The sequence below is a fragment of the Channa argus genome, chromosome 17, assembly GCF_033026475.1.
Source record: "Channa argus isolate prfri chromosome 17, Channa argus male v1.0, whole genome shotgun sequence".
NCBI lineage: Eukaryota > Metazoa > Chordata > Actinopteri > Anabantiformes > Channidae > Channa > Channa argus.
In genome coordinates this window covers 5,578,665-5,600,891 of record NC_090213.1, presented here as the reverse complement: position 1 = coordinate 5,600,891, position 22,227 = coordinate 5,578,665, and the positions used below count along the sequence as shown (strand labels likewise).

At 37.5% G+C, this 22,227-nt stretch overlaps 2 protein-coding genes across 2 annotated transcripts in view; one reads left to right on the top strand and one right to left on the bottom strand.

The window, feature by feature from the left end:
* The window catches only part of LOC137102696 (exostosin-1), a 179,747-nt gene that overhangs the window by 54,376 nt on the left and 103,144 nt on the right, over positions 1-22,227 (bottom strand). The window lies entirely within an intron of this gene.
* On the top strand, positions 16,022-17,913 carry LOC137102697 (pleurocidin-like peptide WF3). The gene is made up of 4 exons (XM_067482469.1): positions 16,022-16,165; positions 16,258-16,358; positions 17,407-17,425; positions 17,616-17,913. Exons 1-4 carry the CDS (start codon positions 16,059-16,061, stop codon positions 17,707-17,709), a joined length of 321 nt encoding a protein of 106 aa, XP_067338570.1. The 5' UTR covers positions 16,022-16,058; the 3' UTR covers positions 17,710-17,913.

Sequence of the window (22,227 nt, the reverse complement as noted above, 5' to 3'; positions counted from 1 at the left end):
ACTAATATTAAGACAGAAATGTTGTCCTTACGGCTAAAAGAATATTGGTCAATTGGCAGTTATCAACCACAATTTCAAAAAAAGAGTTATTATGCTAAATCAAATATAGTCTGGTTTTAGTTGGTAATCTGTTTTTCCTAGTGGAATATTAATAAAAAATAAAAAGCATTAGGTTTCTGGTCTTTTGATAAACCAAGCAACCATGAAGGCCTCCCTCTGGGAAAACTGTGCTGATTGATTAGAGAGTGTGAATTTGCGTGAAAGGCTTCTTAAATGTTTTTTTTTTTTTTTAAACTATTCACATATGAAACGTTCCTGATGTGTGTTCAACACCATGGGGATATGAGAGTGTTTAGCTTCTGTTGGAACTGTTTTAATTTTGATCAGCGAGAAGATCGTGATTACACACCGCTAACAAGCTTCTATCATGTAGCTGTTTTTCTTCTTTCAAGACACTCAACATAATTACTGTACAAGCCATGCTGGGACAGACGCTAACAAGCTAACAATGTAATGAGGTAGGTAAACAATCAGTGGCACATTAGAGAACTCATCATTTTAAGATTAATGACTCTTAATTATAAGTTCTGCAGAACTGTTTGCTGTGTTAAAGTGAGACATTAAGTCATGTCACAAAAAGATTATGGGGCTTTACAATGTAATATATGTTACTTATATAGAATGTAGAAATATATATGTAGAAAAATGCTTAAGTGGAGAACCTTTACCATTTTACAGGGGAATTGGCCCTGAATCTCCTGTTCAAGCAGGATAAATTAGATATATGTAGCCTTCAAAGGTGCAACAATTATAAAGATGTGCTGTAAATATTAAAACTTACCCTTCCTAAGGCAGCACCCTCGAGCCAGTAAAGATCTGTTACAGCATGTTGGTGTCACTGAATAAGGAACAAATAGTCATTGTTTTTTCTTTGCTCTGCAGTAAAACGTCTGCTCCAGACCAGATTAATTGCTCCAAGTGTTAATCTGCCTCCTGCCCCTTGAACACCACATGTCTCTATTGATTAAAATTAGCCTTTGTTCTGTAGCTGCTCTTTGTTCATTTAACGGTTTAATTGATGGGGGCAGTTGTCTTGTCCTCCATCCTCTATTCCCCTTTCATCCTTTCTTTCTGCTTTGTCTCCTTCCTTCTCTACTAAACACTCCTGTTTGCCAATGGCCTGGCTCCTAAATCATGCTGTTTGCAAGCTGTCTCCTCAGGCAAGTGTGTAAGGATGTGTTGCTTGTATTTGTGTGTACAGTCTACACACACAGCTCCGAGTACCTGTTTCACACACTAACCCCACTTGCCTGGCAGTATTTTGCTTTGGTTTATTAATCACAAATGTTATGTAGGTCAATATAACATTTTACAAATAGGAAAATAATAAGGTGTTGATGTTCGGAGAGCTTTTGCAGCTGTACACTGTTTTTGATTTATCTACATGTATATAGTGCCATTTTGTGTAGAAGAGGACATTTAACATGAATGCTTACGTAGGTGTTAACGCAACGTGAGCATCTGCCATTTTTGTCACACTTGCCCTTTTCAGATTTCAACACTACCAGCAAAGAGGCATCGCTGGCACAAAGAGAGAAGGTTCGTACTAGTCCGAGGGGCATTTCCTCTGCCACCGAGCATTTTTCTGTCATCTTTTATGTGAACTTGCGAGTTAGGCTTTATCAAATACTAAATAAATAAAAATAAATATTTTAGTTGCATTTCTATGTTTTTTTGCATCCAGTTTCATCTGGATGAGAGACAAATTTCCTCTTTGGGACCCAAAGGCAAAAGTTCAGCATGCTACAATCGATGTTTCCCTATTAAGAATTTAACAAATGAAATGTGAAAACTATGTAAAAGAGGTTGCTTGCACACTTGAAGCTACAGAGAAATATCACCAAGATCTGTGGCTCCACTGGCCTTTCACAGTTGTATAATGAGTTTCAGGTCATTGTTTAGCTGTCTGATTTAATCTCACCATTCTGACAGTGACATTTTCAGGCAGCAGCAGGCAGTTGTTTTCAGCAAAATGTTCCAAAAACCCAGTGAAAACTACCTGCACAGAACATATCAGTCGTATGGATATAGTCAGGGACTAGTGGTAAATGTAGTGGAGCATTTAACAGCTAAAGACAGAGATATTCCCCTCGGAGGTGGGCAGAGACTAAAAGCTGAACTAAAAGGAGACTAACTATTAGACTTACATTTGCAATTAGGCGAGAAACGGGACTCAAAAGGAAGGATTTGGTAAGAAGCTTGAAAATGTGGGACCAAGCGGCTCCAAACTCAGCTACAGCAGGTTTAGGGCACACATGTTATAGTCATACAGTGGTCCCCAGCTTTATCGCTTCAAGTTAGCTTCAGTTATGTCTGAGTGTTAATGTAAAATTAGATAGAAAGCTAATGTACAACCACACAACTAAAAATTTAACAGCAAAAAATGAATGAAAACTATCTAACTACACTGTCACTATACTCAACCCATAAAATCCAACTCAGGAGATTTTGATTTTACAGGAGGGGACGAGGAGGCAGGTGAGGGAGAGTGGAAATGGTGGGTGGTTGGAGACGAGGCTGCTTGCATACATTACCTGCCAACCAGACCAGCCCAGTAGCAATATTTAGTTGCAGTAGCTTGGTTTCAACCAGTAGAGGACAGTCCCTTTGCATATTTCTGACAAAATGTAGAATGTAAATATTGCACTAAAATTTCAAAGTTTGGACCTGACTCAATCAACTACACTACTAGACCCAATACATAAAATGATTGTTTTACAGCCTCGAAAAATGGTATACGTTTTTTGTAAGAGATTAGATTTCTATTAGTGCCAAGAATTCCAATTTTTTTGCATTCGAGGTTGTTAATTTCTGTAAGGGAAGTCCTCAACCATCTTTTTGCATTAAATCAGTCCACTATCCATTGACTGTGACAGTCTTAATATCTCAAATAGAAAGCATGAGGGTTTATTTGAAATAAAATAAAAGTTTAAAAAAGAACAGAAATTAAGTTGATTAGTGTTGTAAAAACTCTGAGGTGTATTTGTTATTTTTATTGAATGATGTTGCATAGTCAACTTTAGATTTAGCTTCAAAGAGTGAACTAGTGTGAAGACAGGATCCATATTGAGTCTATAACAGTTAGCTTAGCAGGCCTACTTATCAGCAGGCACAACCACAAAGAAAACCCACAACATTTCCCTGCACCTCAGACAGCTCAGTAGCAGAGTGATTAATGAAGCAGGTATGGGGCTTGTGCATCAAGCAGAAATGGAAAATGTTTGACTAGTCCAATATGCTGATTGTTGACATTTCATGTCACTCATGAGTGTGAAACTATGAAGAAACTACGTGTCTATGTAAATTGTGAGACTACTTCTGCATTTAAATGAATTTTATTTTGCCTTTTGTACATAATGTACATATACTGATCAGGCATAATATTATGACCACCTCTACGATGTAAGGCAATCCAATACAGCACGTCTGCCATGAGTTCTACATTTACAAGTGTATAATTTCTATGTTGAAAATGTCACAAAGGTGATAGTTATATTATGCGTTTATTATTGAGGTCATAGCTAGTGGTGGAGCCCCACTGGAGTCCATTATATTTAGAGGTGGTTCTAATGTTTTTGCCATGCTATTTAAAATGAATTAGGTGGCCAAAACATTAGAACCATTTCTCTACCAACCCCTATGACCTCAATAATAAACAATAAATAAACATTTGACATTTTCAACGTTAACAAAATCAGAAATTATAACCTTGAAAATGTAGATTTCGTGGCAGAGCTGCTGTATTGGCTTGCATTAGATTGTACAGGTGGTCATAATGGTATATGCCCCCCCCTAAATTTTAAAAAAGGAAAACAAAGACAGCTGTTCTTATGAGCAAGGAAGAGGAGATTTTTACAAAATGATCTAACACTTATCTTATTTGTGATATATTAGTGTTTCAAAGCAAAGTGTCTGATGTTAAACTGCTGTTTACAGGAAACTCTTCTCTACTTCAGGTGGAATATTTGCTATACCACTACGATCTCTCATGGCAGCTCTCCTTCAGCCCAAGACCAGATTTATTTTTTGTTCATTGATCCAAAGCACACCTCCAATGAAGTTTGACACTCAGTATTTTTTTAGACTGATCTTGCAGCAAAAACTGAGCTTGTCTGGCTTTGTGAGGCAAATTTTGTTTTCCTGATGCAACCACATATAGGTTTTACATTCTCTCTGATACCAACAAACACAATTCTTGTTCCCACTCTTCCTCACAAGAAATAGATCCAGATTTGAACAAAACAAACAAAAACAGCTACACTTTTCATTTATATTGCATAAAACTCAATAATACATCAAACATGGGTGCAGATTCAGCCAGGATGATTCTCTGATCTCACAAACCACCTTTGAAGCAATAGGTCAAACGAAGAACAACAAAGCACGCACAGTGCATTTCCGATCCACATTAGGCCAAATGAATGAAATGAGGATTCTAAGTACAAAGCAACATTTATTTTTTATAATTATACAACCAAACTTTGACATCAGGAAAGCAAGTAACCTGTGGCTGTGAGGGCAGCAGTCATGTGTGAACAAAGGATGTGTTATGAAGTTAAATAAGGGTGAAACATGATAAAACTATAAATCGCATGTTAATTCCAGATGGGCAGAGAATGATCACACAGTGAGCTTATAATGACTAAAACAACAAGGAAAGAAGCTCACGGTGAGGGGAGGAGGGGGATATCAGAGATTACACGAGAGTGAAGATGATAAAAAACAGAGGGCTTGTGGAGGCAAGGGTGGAGTGAGCAAAGTCACGGACAGCACATTAGTCACACTGCCAGTGAGCCGTAACACACAGACACTTAGCCACTGCTATGGCATACAGTATGTTAGGGCAACAGTCATGTAGAGAAGAAACCACTACCACAAAACAAAATGTTCAATATTATGTGAGGGGAATGGCTCTGGTTTCTGGTGATTTAGGAATTAGATTCTGCCTGCAGTGATTTACACAAGCCACTGCAAGAGCACCATGATTTGTACAATAACCATCAAACAGTCACAGACATCCATTTAGACAGTCTGTTAGCATTTGTTTTTAGATTCTAGGGCCTAGTCCAAATCTGCTTTTAACTAAATGTACGTTTTTTTTAAGCTTTTTCGGTGTGTTTTGGCCTGCGTGAAAACTCTTGTTAAACTTATTCAGTGTTACAGCAAACACAAAACTGACTTTTTGACTTGTAACATCAAAGTCTGTTGCTGTCTGTGAACGTGTGCAGCGTAATGGTGGAGTAGTTTAGTGCTGCCGTCTCACAGCTAGAATGTGCCTAGTTTCAATCCTTTTTTTCTTCCAGGTCCTTCAGATCCTTCCCACAGCACATAGACATGCATGTTAGGTTAACCGGTGACTCCAAATTGCTCACAGTTGTGAATGTAAGTGTGAATGGTTATCTGTCTTTGTAAGTCTCTCTGTGTTGCCCCTGAGATAAGACTGGAAACCATTGACATAGACCATTGATTGACTGGCTAATTGACAGCTTAGATAGACTTGAACCACCAGGACTCTTTGTAGAGAAGGCCGGCCGGCCAAACTGAGCGCTTGAGAGAGAAGGGCCTTAGTCAGAGAGGTGACCAAGAACCCGATGGTCACTCTGAAAGAGCCCCAGCACTTCTCTGTGGAGAGAGGAGAACCTTCTAGAAGAGCAACCATCTCAAGGCATATGACACCCTAGTCAGGATCGAGGGAAAGATGAATGCAGCAATGTACAGGTACATCCCTGATGAAAACCTGTTCCAAAGCTGCTGGAACCTCAAACTGGGGTGACGGTTCATCTTTCAACAGGACACCGACCAGAAAGGAGTGGCTACAGGACAACTCCGGGCTCTGGCTGGGCCACTCAAGGACATTCTGTGATAGAAATTTTACCTCTTCAAGTGTCAAGTGTTACTAGATCTTAGAAGAATTGTAGCCAGAACTCAGCGTGATGAACCATCTCAGTTTAATACATGCCAAAATGGAGAAGAACACATTGATGTTGGTGTCTTCTGACATGTATCTCTCAAACCCCTTCTATTCATACTCAAACCCAAGAAAAGAACCACCATCACAAAACATGACTGAAGAAACCAGGTACATGCAGTTGACAGTCACCATTCTTGTCCATTTCTAGATTATCTGACAATGTCAATTGTAAAGCAATAAAATCCTTTTACTGCACCATCTTGTAGATCTTGTGACCCCAGGACCCACTATCTACTACACTGCTTTGGGCCTTGTAACAGCAAAGTGCCTCCTGTGATCTTTATTCCCCAACACTTCACAGACTCTAACCCAAATGAACATCTCTGGAGAGATCTGAAAATTGCTGTGCACCAAAGCTTCCCATCCAACCTGAAGGAGCTTGAGAAGTACTGCAAATACGAATGGTAGAAATTTCCCAAAAATACGTTTGCCAAGCTTGTAGCATCATACTCAAACAGACCTGAGGCTGTAATTGGTGCTAAATGTGCTTCAACAGAGTATTAAGCAAAGGCAGTCAATACTTATGTACATGTGATTTTTTGTTTTGTTTTTAGTAAATTTACAAAGATTTCAAACAAACTTCTTTCACGTTGTCATTATGGGGTATTGCTTGTAGAATTTTGAAGCACATAATGAAGTTAATCCATTTCAAAATAAGGCTGTAACATAACAAAATTTGGAAGAAGTTAAGTGCTATGAATGCTTTCTTTAGTGTCTTTAAATGACTACTACTTTAAAACACAGACCTCAAGTTACAAAAACAGTTCTATTGATCTTCACATCACTTCTTTGAGGTCTTCTCTTTGACATCTGTGGTGGTGATACCAGAGACCAGCAGGATTTTTGCGACATTTGAACTTCTACACCACAATTAAACAACAGAACTGCAAGGCATTTGTTCTCCTGCAGTGTCCACTACATATCCAGCTTAGCTGCGTGTTTAGCTTCAGGCTAACAACAGTAAGATGCACAAGCAAAGCTGTCTGCATACTAAAGTGTTTAAGGACAGAGTTGTGTAAAACATAAAAATTACATCATCTCGCCTCGGGCAGTAGAAAGCTATAAGCAGACTTTGAGCTTTTTAGCTGCATGTAGGTATCTACTTGTGTGTGCACCACAGGCAGTGCCGGCAGACTCTGCTCTTTGATATGCCTGCCATTTACAAGGGAGGAACTTTAATGCTGCACCATTTCACACACATGATCACATAGACAGACGGTAGGGGGTGAGTGGCCTGTTCATGTGATGATTCTAGCTTTGCCAGAGATGACGTCCCCCAGGGCCAGACAGGAAAGATTCACTTTCTCTGGAAATTCCGATTCATAAGCAATGTAGCCAATTTTATTTCACTTAATAGCACGGCGCTGCCGTTTTACTTAATGTTTACTGAAGGTTCTTTCTAAGTTTTTTTTTTTTTTGATCCCATGTTGGACACAGACTTTACACAGAGCTGCCATGCAGGAGGGGTCCACACATAAAGGCTACAAACTCTCATAGTTTGTCAGCTCTTAAACTATGACTCTAGTCATTCAAGTCAGAGACACACATTCAGAGACACTTTCAAAAGTATGAAAATGTAGCTGCTAAGTGCCTTGGTCAGCTCTATAAATGTCAGAACATTTTCTCAGAAAAACCTGGTTGAAAAGTCCCCAACTATTGCTTTAAAGGCCCGAGACTGAAGACCTGCTTTTAGGTTTAATACTATAATCAGGTTTGATCAACTTTAAGGTTAATTGTTGAAGTTTATACCAAACAGTAGTATTTGAGTGAGAGTCGTCACGAGTATAGCAGTGCAAAAATGTGTGTTTTCCATTTGGCCTGCTGCCATCAGTTCACTCAGCTGGTCTGAAGTGAAACAAGGAGACAAGCGGAGCGTGCTGGTGGCAACATTCAGCTGTCACTCTCAATATCCCAGTCACACACAAACAACACACACACCTATTTGCACACACTCGGAGAGCTGCTCTCATATTTCTCACACACAATGCTCTGCCTAATTAGGGTTGTAATGTGAACAAAGGCAGCAGTCCTATCTGCCACAGCAGACCTCAGAGCGCTCAAGTTCAGACAGGAAACCTCTTAGTGAAGTCATGTGGGGTCTTTGATTTGTTCTTCTGTCTCACACACACAAATGGTTCCACAGCACAAAACACACAATTTTGCAAAGTGACATTAGCAGTAACCAGCCTAAAAAATAAATACATGAAAAAATAACACTTACACAGACCTTTAGATGACCTTGCCCCTTAATAGGTTTCATCTCAGTGACAGAAGTAATCTGAGCTCTGGTTAATGTATTTGAACTGTATTGTATTTGAACTCCACTTGTTTTTTTTTTCTGACAGGATGCAGCTATACAAACTTTTGTAGAAACTCTGAGGCGACATGTTGAATCTATTTTGGCATTTTAAGGAACTATGACTCATCTCCTATAATGCAGAAGGAAATTAATTATCATTATTATCATTCACGCTTATGTGTTCAGATATTCAGTGCATGTTCTCCTAACATGTTCCCAAAAATCCCAAGCATAAATTTTACATGGGTATGTGTCTAAGTGTGGATACGTTGTTAAAAAAATAAATAAAGACAGTACAGGCTGGTTATGCTGGGTGATGTTTGTGCTGTCATCCACCAAGATGCATTAATTTGGAAATATTAAGAAAAGGTCAAGAGGCAGAAATGTAGTTCAGTGAATTCAACCCAGTAACACTAAGTATTTCATGAAGTACTTTCCTGTATTTCTCCTGATGCCACAGATATACTCAATGCAATCTACTGCTTTTTGTATTCGATAAAAAAATGAAAGGAAAATTGTCCCGTACATGTCTATTGCACCAAAGGGAGGCTTGGACACCTTTTTGGCTTACACACATTTGTCCACATACAGACAGGAAAACACACACACACACACTCTCTCGCTCAAGCGCCTCTGTCCTCCTGTCAGTAATGAAGCAGATAATAAGCTGCTTCACGCTCTGCTGTAGAAAAACCAAAATCAAAACCCTGTTGATTTAAGAATCAAAATGCGTACACTCATGGGTTTTTCATCTTCCATGCTCTGTGGCAATGATGAGGTAGAGCTGTGTGTGTGTGTGTGTGTGTGTTATGTGTGTGTGTGTGTGTGTGTTATGTGTGTGTGTGTGTGTGTGTTATGTGTGTGTGTGTGTGTGTGTGTGTGTGTGTGTGTGTGTGTGTGTGTGTGTGTGTGTGCGCGCGCGCATGTTTTCAAGCTGTATATCAAAAGCCTGAGAAGCAGGCAGTGGGGTTTGCTAGGCGGCGTTGAGAATCCATTCCTTGTGCCTCCCTCCTCATTTCAGAGCTCTGTATTTCCAAGAAATGATTCTTTGACTTTGACACTGATGTTGTCACTGAAAGAGTTCTTGACAATTTCTGCACTTCTGAAGTAAAAAGAAGTAAAATGCAAAAACAAACCATGCAAACATTTTTATATTGGAAGGAGACCAAAACCTGCATAGAGTGAATAGAAATGAAACCTTAGGCTGCAGTTCTATGTATCTGAAGCAATTTAGTGAAATCAGAACCTTAAAATGTTTGCAATTTTACACTACTTACCAAAGCAGTGGTACTGTGAACACCTAATGGGGTAATGTAAAGGATTCTATATCAGTCCACCTTATTCTATTCATAATTATTTTTTTCTATGCCCCGAATTACTGTTAAATGTTTAAGACAAAGCATATGTTGTGGATGTGTTTAAGATAGACAAATGTTTTAACATTAAGGTAAAAAATACCAAAAGAGGCTGAAGCTCAATATAAAGTCAATGTTACTTGATATTGTTTACTTTTATTGTATATGTTTATTAAAGGTTTGTATTTACCAGTAAATGTTCACGTTGTTGGTTTGGCAGCTACTTCTCTTTTTTTTCGTTGCATTTGTTTACTCTCATCTACAGATGTTTCAGTGATGAATATATTCTCCTCTTGGGGGAGCATCAACTCAATAAGTGCATAGCATTTGTAAACAATATGTCATCCACCAACACGCAAATTCTGACCATATACGGATAGGTTGAAGACACATTTTGCATATTTGACGTGACCCCTCCACATTAAAACTATCTACCTTATTTAAAGAATATCAACATCCATGTTTAAGCCATGACCATATAAAGGAAAAAACACATTTGAAAGCAGCACACGCTAACATGAAGCATCAGCAATGTGTTGTACTGTATCTATCCAGCTGTTCGATGCTGGTAAATATTGAGACTTGTACAACTAATGAATGAACTAATGAATATATATCATTGACACATATTTTATACTTGCATGGTTTTTCCTAACACACGGACATTGGTACTCTTGCACTCTGACTGTTCTGATATGCACCATTGGACACATTTCTCCTAAAATGTTACTACTGTACAATATACTCAACTGTGTTATAATGGTGTGCTGCTATGTGACTACCCCTACACATGATTCCAGGGTAGATTTCCTACAGAAAACCTCTAGTTAGTGTAGTCAAATTAAATATAAACTGTATTGTCAAACATTGTACATATATAGAAGAATTTTTTTGTTAAAATCTAGTTCACATAAAATTGTTTCTGACATTGAGGCAACAAAACATTTGACCTGTTTAATATTAAGTTTGAAGGAAGGTATGTTAATGCCAAAACATCAGCTTTTGGAATACTTTTTACAAGGATATATTGTGCTGCTTAGTGCATCTTCCTGCATTGTAAGCCTGACAGCTACACTTTACATATGTATATTTAGTAGAGGTACACTATGTCACCTCTGTCATGGTTTGGTTCATTCTCACAACTGCTATTTTTTTAAATGTTTGAATACAGTACATGTATTTGTGTTGTTTGCATGTGTGAAAAATATCCTAACTCTCTAATTGGTGTGTGACAAATCTAAGATGACCTCCAGTCTACAGCACATATGATTAAAGACCACAACTCCACAGTATAGTTAAGTCAATAATTATCATATATGGCCTTCATGTGGGGTTATATTTCTTCTATAACATCTACATAATACACGAAATGGATCACAGCCCATACAGGTGAGGCAGAGCTGTGTAGAAAAAAATGAATTTGCATGAAAAGAAAAAACATGGGGACTTTTTTAAAGACAAAATCTGCATTATGTACAGCACATTAGGTATATTACATGTAATTTAAAAAAAACAAAAACATGATTAAATACATTAATTGGGAGTGCCTACTGTCCTAACACATTTGTGTTTGAGTGTATCCCAACTCTCTCTGCAGGTGAGGTGCACATTTTAATTTGAACCATCTATTCTATTCTCTTGTGAATATTATAAAATATATACAAATATAACAGAAAAACATAACTATTTCAAAGCCTAATCTTACCCAATCTTAAATGTAAATGCTATAGACAGCGGATAAATGTCAGGCCTACACAATACTAACCATCAGCAGTAAAATCCATTTTTAAAATGTTACATCCTGATTTCATCAAAGCCTGTGACGATATTCAGTCGCAGTATGTTGTTGGAACAGTCAATCAAGTCTGGCTGCATTAATCTAGGTGTGCTTGTGTGCACCCCTCATCTATCTCCAGCGAGGGTTTAAAGAGGGATTGAATTAGAGGAAGGATAGCTTTCAAGTAGGGATTAGGCTAAAGCTGGGTCTCTCAGGGTCATTATTCAATAGCCAGTGAGTGGCATCAGGACCCCTAAACCCCAGCAGAGAGCAGGCTGAGAGTGGCTGCTCCATGTGTAATAAAAGGACGAGAGCACAGCCAAGAGCGCATCTGCTTGTGTGTGTGTTGAATACTGCATTGTTAGGAACTCGTTGGGGATTATAACTTTGAAAAATGTTCTTTAGTTAACAGAGAAAGTGGCATGCAGTGAATTCAGTCCGGCATAATGTGTCTCTGGCTCACCATTTCCATAACTGCATATTTGGATACCACCACACACGTGTCCAAATAAGATTCTCTGATCTACTCAAGCTTCATTAAGCAATAACTTGTTATGATTTATGTCGATTATTAACTGGTCGGTCTGAAAATCCCTTTGTCATGCACTGTCATCCTACTACTGTAGCTTTTTGGTTGAAGGCCGCCTGTGCTAGAGACCTTTAGTTAGTGTAGTTTATTTAGTGTAGAAACTTAACAGTAAGGCACATTCACTGAGTGGAGAGCCACTTGGTGAATTACAATTTTAATAAAAATCAACCCATCCAGTTTTCAATGAGGCAGAACTGCAGTTTGAAATGGGCCACAACCAAAATAAAAAAATAAAAATGAAATAATAAATGCACACAAATGCTGATAACAGTGGTGGACAAAAGGATTGACCTAGAAATTAATAAAACTGAATCTACAAACAAAATAAAGTAAAGATGAGCAAAAAGCGAAGGGGTCAGAGTCGTATTTGAAGTCACTGTTTATTCTCAGCTGAAGCTGTGAATTTGTGTCCTCAGACTTCAGAGCCACAGTGCAACTTGACGGAGCTGTCTGCAGAGAGGGGCTTACACCAGGATCAAACACAAACCCTCAGCTTGTGGCTCCCTATTGTCTGTTGGTTTGTCAGGATCATCCTGCGATGATGGTTTCTCAGTATACCCAATTACATACAGACCTCAAAAAAATCTCATGGTAACAGAACTGGAAACAGTTGAGAGCTGCCACTTTTCCAACAATCGAGAGGGATCAGGTTAGATGAAATGCATCTTTGACTTACATTTCTGGTCTCTGCACGGTCACATGACCTTTTTACTTGAAAATGTCGCCATTAAGCAAAATCAATAAGCTATATTTATTTGGGCCATTTATAGCCCATTTACCGCAAATGCTGTCAACAGAGTTTCATCTTACACAATTAGCTTGCCCATCTTTGTTTCAATTAGGGCTTGGTGAACGGGGAAACATTAAGCTTTTCCTCAAGACTTCAACCTAAGTGACAACCATGACTACTTTTTAGTATAACAAAAGTTTTATTCATGTGCTCTTAATATCTTACCATTGCAGATGAGGAACTGGCATAAGATGTGACTGCCTGTGAACAGTAAAAAGCAAAAACAAATGCAAAACTATTTTTTAAGCAAAGGTTCTCAGACTGCACAACAATTTAACCCTTTATAGATCTCTGCTGAGATCTCTATAGGAGGTTTTTAATTTTTCTTTGACATTCAAACTAGCTAGTGATCCAACGTAATACCTGATTTCATTACACTGTGCAGGCTAGCTTCTTTGTGATGAAATAAAATGTATATACAGTGTATATACAGGGTAGTACTTCGAGAAGACTAATCAATAAATCACTAATCACCAAAACATATCATTAAAAAAAAAAAAAAGAGAAAGAGAGAAAGAGCAGCACCAAGCTGCAGAAACTCCAAAATAAAACTCTTTTTGCTTGATTTTGTTTTTGCATTTTGTTTGACTGACTACAAAATGTCATTTCATCACTTAAAATGTACTCAAATTATTTCCTTATTCTTTAAAGTTGTCTCGATGTTCGTTCCGCTGAGGGAAACAAGAGGAACTAGAGCATGGGGAGGTGATAAGATAATAATCAAGCTGTTAGCACTGACACTACAAGGACTTTGCATTGTCATTGCCACATTCAGATCTATAACACCACCACACACACACACACACACACACACACACACACCCACCCTGCCCAGGGCTTAAAATGCTACGTGGACTTAATGAAGATAGCCATGACTTCTACTAGTACATCGCCCAGTTAATGGGAAGTCATGGATTAAAGTATGATCCAGATGATGGTTTAATACCAACTGTGAAAACGTACCTACAGCCTAACTAGAAACGTAATTGTGGTGCTATGCAATGATGTTGCAGATATTCATCTACTGCTGCATATCAAAAACCTTATGTCTTCCTGTTATACACTGATCAGTCACAACAATTATACAACAAGGTGGTTTTAATATAAAACATGTGTTTCTCCTAAAAATATTATGAACTAATAAATGCTGATGTATCACTACAGATTTAACTCGTCAACACAAAGTGGTTAAAATTAGCTCTACGTTTACCAACAGTGATCTTTGATCCTTATTTTGAATTAACTACTGCACATTTTGCCATAATAACCATAAGTTGCATTGTTAAAAACACAGCGCTTTGTTCTTTATTATTAAGTACCTTCACTTTTGTACTTGTAGTAAAACGTAGATAATGCACTTAGCACTTCTTTAATACAAGATTGGCAGTGGTACCTGTGGTGGAGAATATTTTTTGGCCAATGCTTTTACAATACATTTACTTGGGTATTGGGTTTTTGTACTTCTGCTCTGCACAGAGTGTATCACAGTTTGTTACATATGGGGCTATGTGGAGTAGACCCAGACTGCTCAGTGTGGCCACGATGACCCTTATCCTCCATGACGTAAAAATCCTAAAAGTAATGGTTTTGGCACAGTATGAAAAGAATATACATCACAAATTTTCTCTTCTTTATTGTTTATAATAAAGTACAGAAAATTAGTGATGTATATTCATTTCATCACTAATGAAAAGATGAAAACAATATCTCTTATTATTTTTATGATAGAAGCCGATAGATGTTGTCTCAACAGACTCCAAATATGTCATGAAAAACAAAATTTACAGTAAATGAACAAACATCAAAATTACATCAAAGTACAGGATCATGTGCCACCAACCTTTAAAATTACTGCATTTAGCAGATTTCCCTTTTTCTGCAACTTGCACACTAATACCAGAGAAAGATGTACTTTTTCTGGTATTAGTACTCTATGACGGCAATAAAGCTTCTATTTTATTAAACCAGTTGCCAGACGAGCCCCTCACAAGGTTTATCAATCTTTAGCAAAAGCTCAACCTGGCATGTAAATTTTGGTCTTTAAAGCTGGGAGCGGAGTCCAGCAAGCCGCAGTGGCAGCAGTATTAGCATCTGAAATGAATTTGTATTTAGGGTGTGAATGTTTAGAATGTGATCTTGAAAACCACAGAATTACTTCCACATTTTACTGCTGTTAACAAAGGAGGTTGTTAACAAAAAAAGATGGGCTTCAGTTACAAGAATGCTCAAAGAAAGCTTTACCCTTAACAGACACGTTCATATTAGATATCATCAATCTATCTTTAGAAACAGGATATGTACCACAGGCTGTAATTAAACCACTACTTAAAAAATCCTGTCTTGACCCAGGTGTTTTAGCCAATTACAGACCAATATCCAATCTCCCCTTTATTTCTAAAATCCTTGAAAAAGTAGTTGCAAAACAATTATGCGACCACCTGTACAGGAATCATTTCTGTGAAGACTTTCAGTCAGGATTTAGAGTTGCTTGTTCAAAACTTACATGTCTTTTAGACCCTGTCCCGACCAAATTGCTTAAAGATGTTTTACAGACAAGATAATATTAGATTTGATCAATCTATCTTTAGAAACTTGCTATGTACCAAAGGCCTATAAAGTTGCTGTAATCAAACCTCTACTTAGGTCTACTTAAGTTTTGATTTAGCCAGTGGGGCGAGTGATTTGTCTAATCAGCCTCACTGATCAAATCACCATTATTAAGGCTCTTTGCTTTGTTTCATAGACCTGCTCTGACATCCAAAACATACAGTATCAATAGGCCCCCTGTTGCTGCCCTGCATAGTGCTTTGCCTGACCCACCGATAGCAACCAGGTAACATGTAACCAGGAAGAACCGAGACTCTAATGTTCATTGAAGACCGCTTTCACAACTGAGATGCCTACAGTTGACCCCAACATACCATTGTGTAGGTGTATGGATGCATGATTTGCATCCTATATTTTTATTTTTATGTTGGGTTTAAGACATGAATCAGTGGAAAATATTAAATTTTCAATAGACAAAGCACAACTATGACTAAAACATTATTTACTTCAACTTCCCTAAAGCTGAAATGTGAGACAGTGATGGGAGGAGGGAGGCCTGTGTCAACTACAGTAACTGTAGTGGTTAAAATTTGATCCATTATAAATCCCTCCCAAAAGCAAATGAATAACAAATATGAATAACAAATTATGCAAATGGTGACTGTGAATTATGCCCTGTATATTTAAGGAGACGGCTTCTATCTTCAAATCAGTAGACACACATCTATATCACCTGAGGAAATCTAACAGTGATACCAGCATTTTTTCAGTCGAGAGGTAAGAACTACATAATGACAAACAATTTATAAAAAGTGTAGAAGTAGTAAGCGTAGTTATTGTGAAATAAACCATTTTTGCTTTTTTTGTAGGATGAAGTTAACTGTGGCCTTTCTTGTGTTGTCCATGGTGGTCATTATGGCTGAACCTGGAGAGTGCATCTTAGGAATGCTTTTCCATGGAGCCCTTCATGGTACAGTCATGTAATCAACTGTTTTTTTAAAATATGAAAATATTTTCACATGAAATAACTTTAAAAATCACTTTGTAACTAATAGAAATAATGTGCCAACCCAAATAGGAATGTTAGTTAAACACATATAGTCAGTGACTTTAGTTTTGGCTATTTACGCTTGCAGAATACTTGATAGTGTCACATTCATTTGTGCAAAATATTCCGTTATATCCAGTTGTTGTTGAGGTAGTAATACATAGACACACATAAATAACTGATTTATCGATAATTATCTGTCCATGTATTTCCAAACCCTCCCGCCCATTCTCATACCAGAGGCGTCAGAAAGCGCCGCTTTGTCCAATCACTTTTGCATTACATGCTGACGCTTAGGGTACAAGTTTGGGTTAGTGATCGTGCTCTGAAATTTCGGTGTAGCACAATGACACTTCAATATTTGACGCCTAAAGCAATGAAGTGGAACATAAAGTCAAAAAGTCTCATTGGGAGGTGGACGAGGTTGTGGATGGCACATTAAGATATAGGACTTTTCCACAGGGAGACCAGGGTACAACTTTACAGCAAGATGTATGGGGCATGTGGTTTCTATAGTAAGGAAGCATTTGGGGCCATTGTCACTGTATGTAACGTAACTAGTGTAACTTAAACTTACCCTAAAGTTTTTGTGCCTACGTGCCTCAGTGGACCTGTAGCGTCAGTATCAGAGCCCTTGTTCCAAGGGGGACACTGAGTGATGCCAAAGGGTATTTGTGGCATCAATATATATTATACACACACACACACACACACACACACACACACACACACACGCCTATAAGGCCCAATAAGCTGCAATCTTAAATATAGAATGATGATTTCATGTGATAAAATTGTGCTAGTTACATTTTTAAGCTCCTCTTAAAATTATTACATTTATTGTTGTTGTTTTTCTAGGAAGTGACTGAATCTTATAGGTTTAGGCTAAACTTTACACACACCGTTGATCAATGTCAATCAGTGAGTTCAGTTTAATATTTGTTTCTTTTTTCCTTCTTATTTCACACAGTTGGCAAGTTGATCCATGGGTAAGGAAATGCTTTTACCATAACTACCATTTTTTCAAATAACCCAGTAATGAAGAAGCATTAGGTTTCTTTCCTAGTGAACATGTTTTAACTATATATATATATATATATATATTTACAATATCTATCACTACTTAATTTTATAATGACTTCTTTGCCTTCTAATCCGGATTCTATCTTCCTCTACTAGACTTATTCAACAACATGGCCAAAACGAAGATCAGCAAGAGCAGCTAGACACACGTTCAATCGATTACAACCCGGGGCGCCCTGGTTATGACTAGGATGAAGATATCACTCTGTTTTGAACTTTTTGAATTATATATATATATATATAAACAAAAAAAACAACAACAAAAAAAACAACACGCTTCTTGCTTTTCAGCCCACAAAAATTTTTACTCACAATGGCAATACTGAGAAACTATGTTGCTGTCTTGACATACTGCTTTAGGAGTCATTGGGAATAAATTTGCATTATGGTATAACATCAGTGCCTTATGTTGTTTATAAATACCGATATGAATATCATGAATAATAATATAATCTCAACTATAATGTAACAATATAACGATAAACTTAGGGGTTTATATTTAATACTGACAACTGGTAACACTTTAAGACTCCAGATCCTGGTAGTGAAACTGTCTACATAAAGCTTAAAACGTTAAGATATGCTTAAGAATTAAACTAGGTCTGCATCACAGTTTAAACCCAGTATATTGCAACTCTTCAGTCTCTCAAGTGTTAGAAGTAAAGCAACATGCTCCTGACATTACAGCTACAAAATGAATTTGTCTTCCTGCCCCAGCTGAGACTTAGAAACCAACACTCCACAGCAAAACCATAAAACTTACTGACTTCCTGGTGCTAAGTACAAGTTGAGAGATGTATTAAATTAGGCACATACTACGATCTACACTTCATTCTATTATTGCAAGCAAGGTAACAGCATGAGTCAACCCTAAGGTGCCCCCAGTGGGTCAGATGAGCACCGTGCACACTGTATGTGTGTGTCTGTGTGTATGCATGTAAGTGAAGGGGTGAATGAGAAGCCACATTGTAAAGCACTTTTGATAAAAGTGCTGTATCAGCAGACAAATTACCATAAGCATTTACTGTAAAAGAAAAAATTGCAGACCCTGAAAAAAAAATTAAAGGTGATGTTAATGCCATCAGAGTTATACAAAAGTTGACCATCAAACAAAACAACTTGTGCAAACACGAATGAGTGAGCAGTGCCCTTTACTCAAACTAACGTTCACTTTTGTTCACCTGTGTAGCTTCTTGTAATGTCTGATCTGACATTGCTTTTAACCTGAAGGAACCTTTTTGTGGTTCAAGACGTTTCCCCTTTCTTGTGTGTTAGCACCACAAAAATTATGATGAATAAGAGTTCTTAGAACACCGTTTTGAGGAACCTTTTTAGCTCCTACGTAATTGTAAGCACTTTTTTCAAGCAGTTAGCAACCATGACTTCCGTATGTGTAAGCTGATTGAACACTTAGCTGATGCAGCGGTGATAACTGAAATTTGCCAGTGTATTTTGTAAGGCACAAATCGGTTTTGCCCTCATATATTTCAACATAGCGTGAGGCAACCAATGACAAGGAGTTTTATTCCTTGCTATAAAAAGATCTGCCTGTCTACCAAGTCCTGGAGATTAAAATCACCTATTGATCTTTTACTGCTGGATTTGTTCTGTTGCCTTTGCTCTCAATCATAAGAGGTATGAACTTAACATTTTATCATGCATTTAGGAGTAAAACAGACAGCTACTGAGAACAAGCTTGTTAAACTTAAAAACAAGAATTAACAGAATATTTACATTGTATGTAAATTATTATTCATTAGTTTAAGGCTGTTACCCTTAACTGTGGTATAGCTGTGTTAAAGAATGATGGTAAATCCTGCCATATTAACTGTTGGGGGACGTAGGCACCATTGTATAAAGATGAAAACCAGCACACCTGGGCAAATTAAACTACAATAGCAAGAAATGGTATTTGGAAAAACTGACGTTAAATAAAGAGCAAGTTTTCCAGTGACAGTGGATGATCTGCACTTTTGACTACAGTCACACTCAAACAGGGTAAAGCTCTTCAACTAACCTATTATGGCAGCAGCACTGACCTACTGTGGCAATGGTTTTTAAAATCAAGACAATGTGAAAACATGAACTCCAACTCACCAACAGTAAACATCATCCCAAAGTTAACACAGTATGACATCAACATTAAATTCTCTAACAAGTTTGGTTGTTTTAAAACATTTTATGATTATTTAATGGTTATTTACATGACATTTTGTTTACATGTCATGATGAAAACTACCCAGACTGTAAAAATGGGTGTAGCATTCGGTCGGGAGCGTGAATGCGGAATCCAACTCTCCTGGAGCTTGAACAACAATAAAGATTTAATTCAATATATCTAATATTTTCAGGAAACCACAATACTAAGTACCTGTCTAATGCATGCAGGTTTCTGAGCAGGGCTTTCCCTCCTATACCAGTGTATTCCCTTCTGTGAAGTGCAAAAAGTGCAATAAATCATAATTGAATATAATTATTTTCTGTTTATTTTATTTTCTGTTTTATTTAATTGTCGCGAGCCTCCACAAGTAAGCACTTTTTCTTCTAGTGTAAAAACACACGTCATTACTGCTCTTGTATGTTTTTATATTTGGAAACTGAACCGCTTTCTTTCTCTACACATCAGACTTATCTCTGGGAAAGAGCAGCAAGACCAGCTGGACCAACGCTTTGACCAAAACAAAATGGCTGCGGACTACACTTCCAGTACTAGGATGGTTCATAGGAAGTTGGGTTTTTAGTTAAAAAGAAATGCTTCTTGGTCTTCAGCATAGCACCAAAAAATTTAAAAATTATCTAGAGAAATGTCAGACATTCTATTAAAGCTTCATCGTAACATATTTTTCCTGTGTCTTATTAAAATGAGCAATACAAGGAAATGGAATACTATATATAAATTTCATCGAATATGAAATACTCTATCACACTGCAGTGTTACTTCTGTTTCTCAGCCTCTGTAGCAGAACATGAACCAAAAACTATTTGAAAGCTTAAACATTTGAAAAAAACAACTCGAAATTACTCCCTTTTAAATAATCTTAAAATCAGTAAGTAAAGCTGTTTAAGCATTTTGTAACTTGGTAGGTTGGTTGCAGACTCAGAATGTTTAAATGCCAGGGTTGGAAAACATCGCTTTATCATGTTTGCTTTATTGTAAAGCCATCTCAGAGGGCACTTTATCATGCTTTCCCTATTGTGGGCTTAACTTAAATGGCACTTGAGAGTGTAATGCTCGCAAATTTGCAACACAACGGACTACGACGGTGGATTTGAACCCACTGAAAAAACAGGGCAACAGAAGAACCAGCCCAACTGTCTGCCAGGGGTTGGGGTTATGGGGTTTCGGTTTATGGCAGAAGCTGTGTGATATATCCGATTGTAAATTAATGTTCACCAAGAAGCTGTTAATGTAAACACAGTAGGATTTGGTGCCGTTGATCTGGGACGAGCAAGCAACTTTGCGATGCCAGGGGGCTGAAAGGGGGACTGCAGGTTGGATTTTATGAGCCTGCTTCAGAGTTAAAACAGAGTAGGGTACAGTGAACATACCACACTGAAAAAGTATCACAAAAAAAAAGTACTACACTTTGAATAGCTACTTCTGTTGAGCAGCGTTTCCAAAAATCAGGGTCATGACCCCATTTTTATTGGGTTGCCAACCTGCAGAGTTAAGTGCATAGCAAGTTACATGTTGTACACAGCTGCTTAAAAGTTAATTTAATGTTTGGTCATTTTGTATTTTTTGTCATTTTTCTTATACACCGGTCAGATACATTATGACCAGCTGTGCAATTTAATGCAATCAAATACAATGGCTCTGCCATGAATTCTGCTTTTACAAGGTTATAATTTCTTAGTTTTTAGGTTGAAACTCTCTGATACTTCTATGTGTTTATTATTGAGTTTAAAGTGGGTACCAGAGTCATACTAAACTGTACTATAAGAGTCAACTGTCTTTCCAGGTTAATTTTTCAAATGCTTTACAGCATTTTACTTTACAATGCAATTAACTGATACGATGAACATCTAATAAGGTACTGTAGTGGAAGATAAAAAAAAAAATCATATAATTAATTACCACAACAGTGCTCTGTGCACACTGTTTAACCCTCTCTCTGTCTCTCTCATTCATTTGTATTCCAATACTGCCAATAACATGATCATGTAATCGTCACATGTAGTATATTTATCATAACCAGTGAGCTGAACTGTCATTTTCTGCACATACCTACGAGTATAACATAACGTAACAATGATTCTCAACAAGCTTGCTGCACATCTCAGCACATTCAGTACAGCCTCAAACTCATCCACCCCACCGTGATATTTTTTTCCCCACCTGACAGAGTTATTTATAACAATTGAGGAATGATTTCACTTATAAAACAAAACAAAAAATCTTATATTTAATCACGTTATTATTAAAACAAGTGTAAAAGAATACACAACAGACTCTCAGTTGTGAGACACATGCATCCATACTGCTGCTGTGTAATAAAGTCCCAGGAAAAGTCCTACATTCAGCATTTGTTCAGTGTTCAGTGTCTGAAAGCAGCTGTGTGACAGCTATGCCTAAGGAGATTAATTTGAGCCATGTGGATATCTAAATAATTTCTCAATATGGGGGAAACCAAAAAGTTGCTAAACTACCTATGAGTTAGAGGATCACCACCAAGTGCCATTGAGCAAAATACTTCCAGGAAAAAAA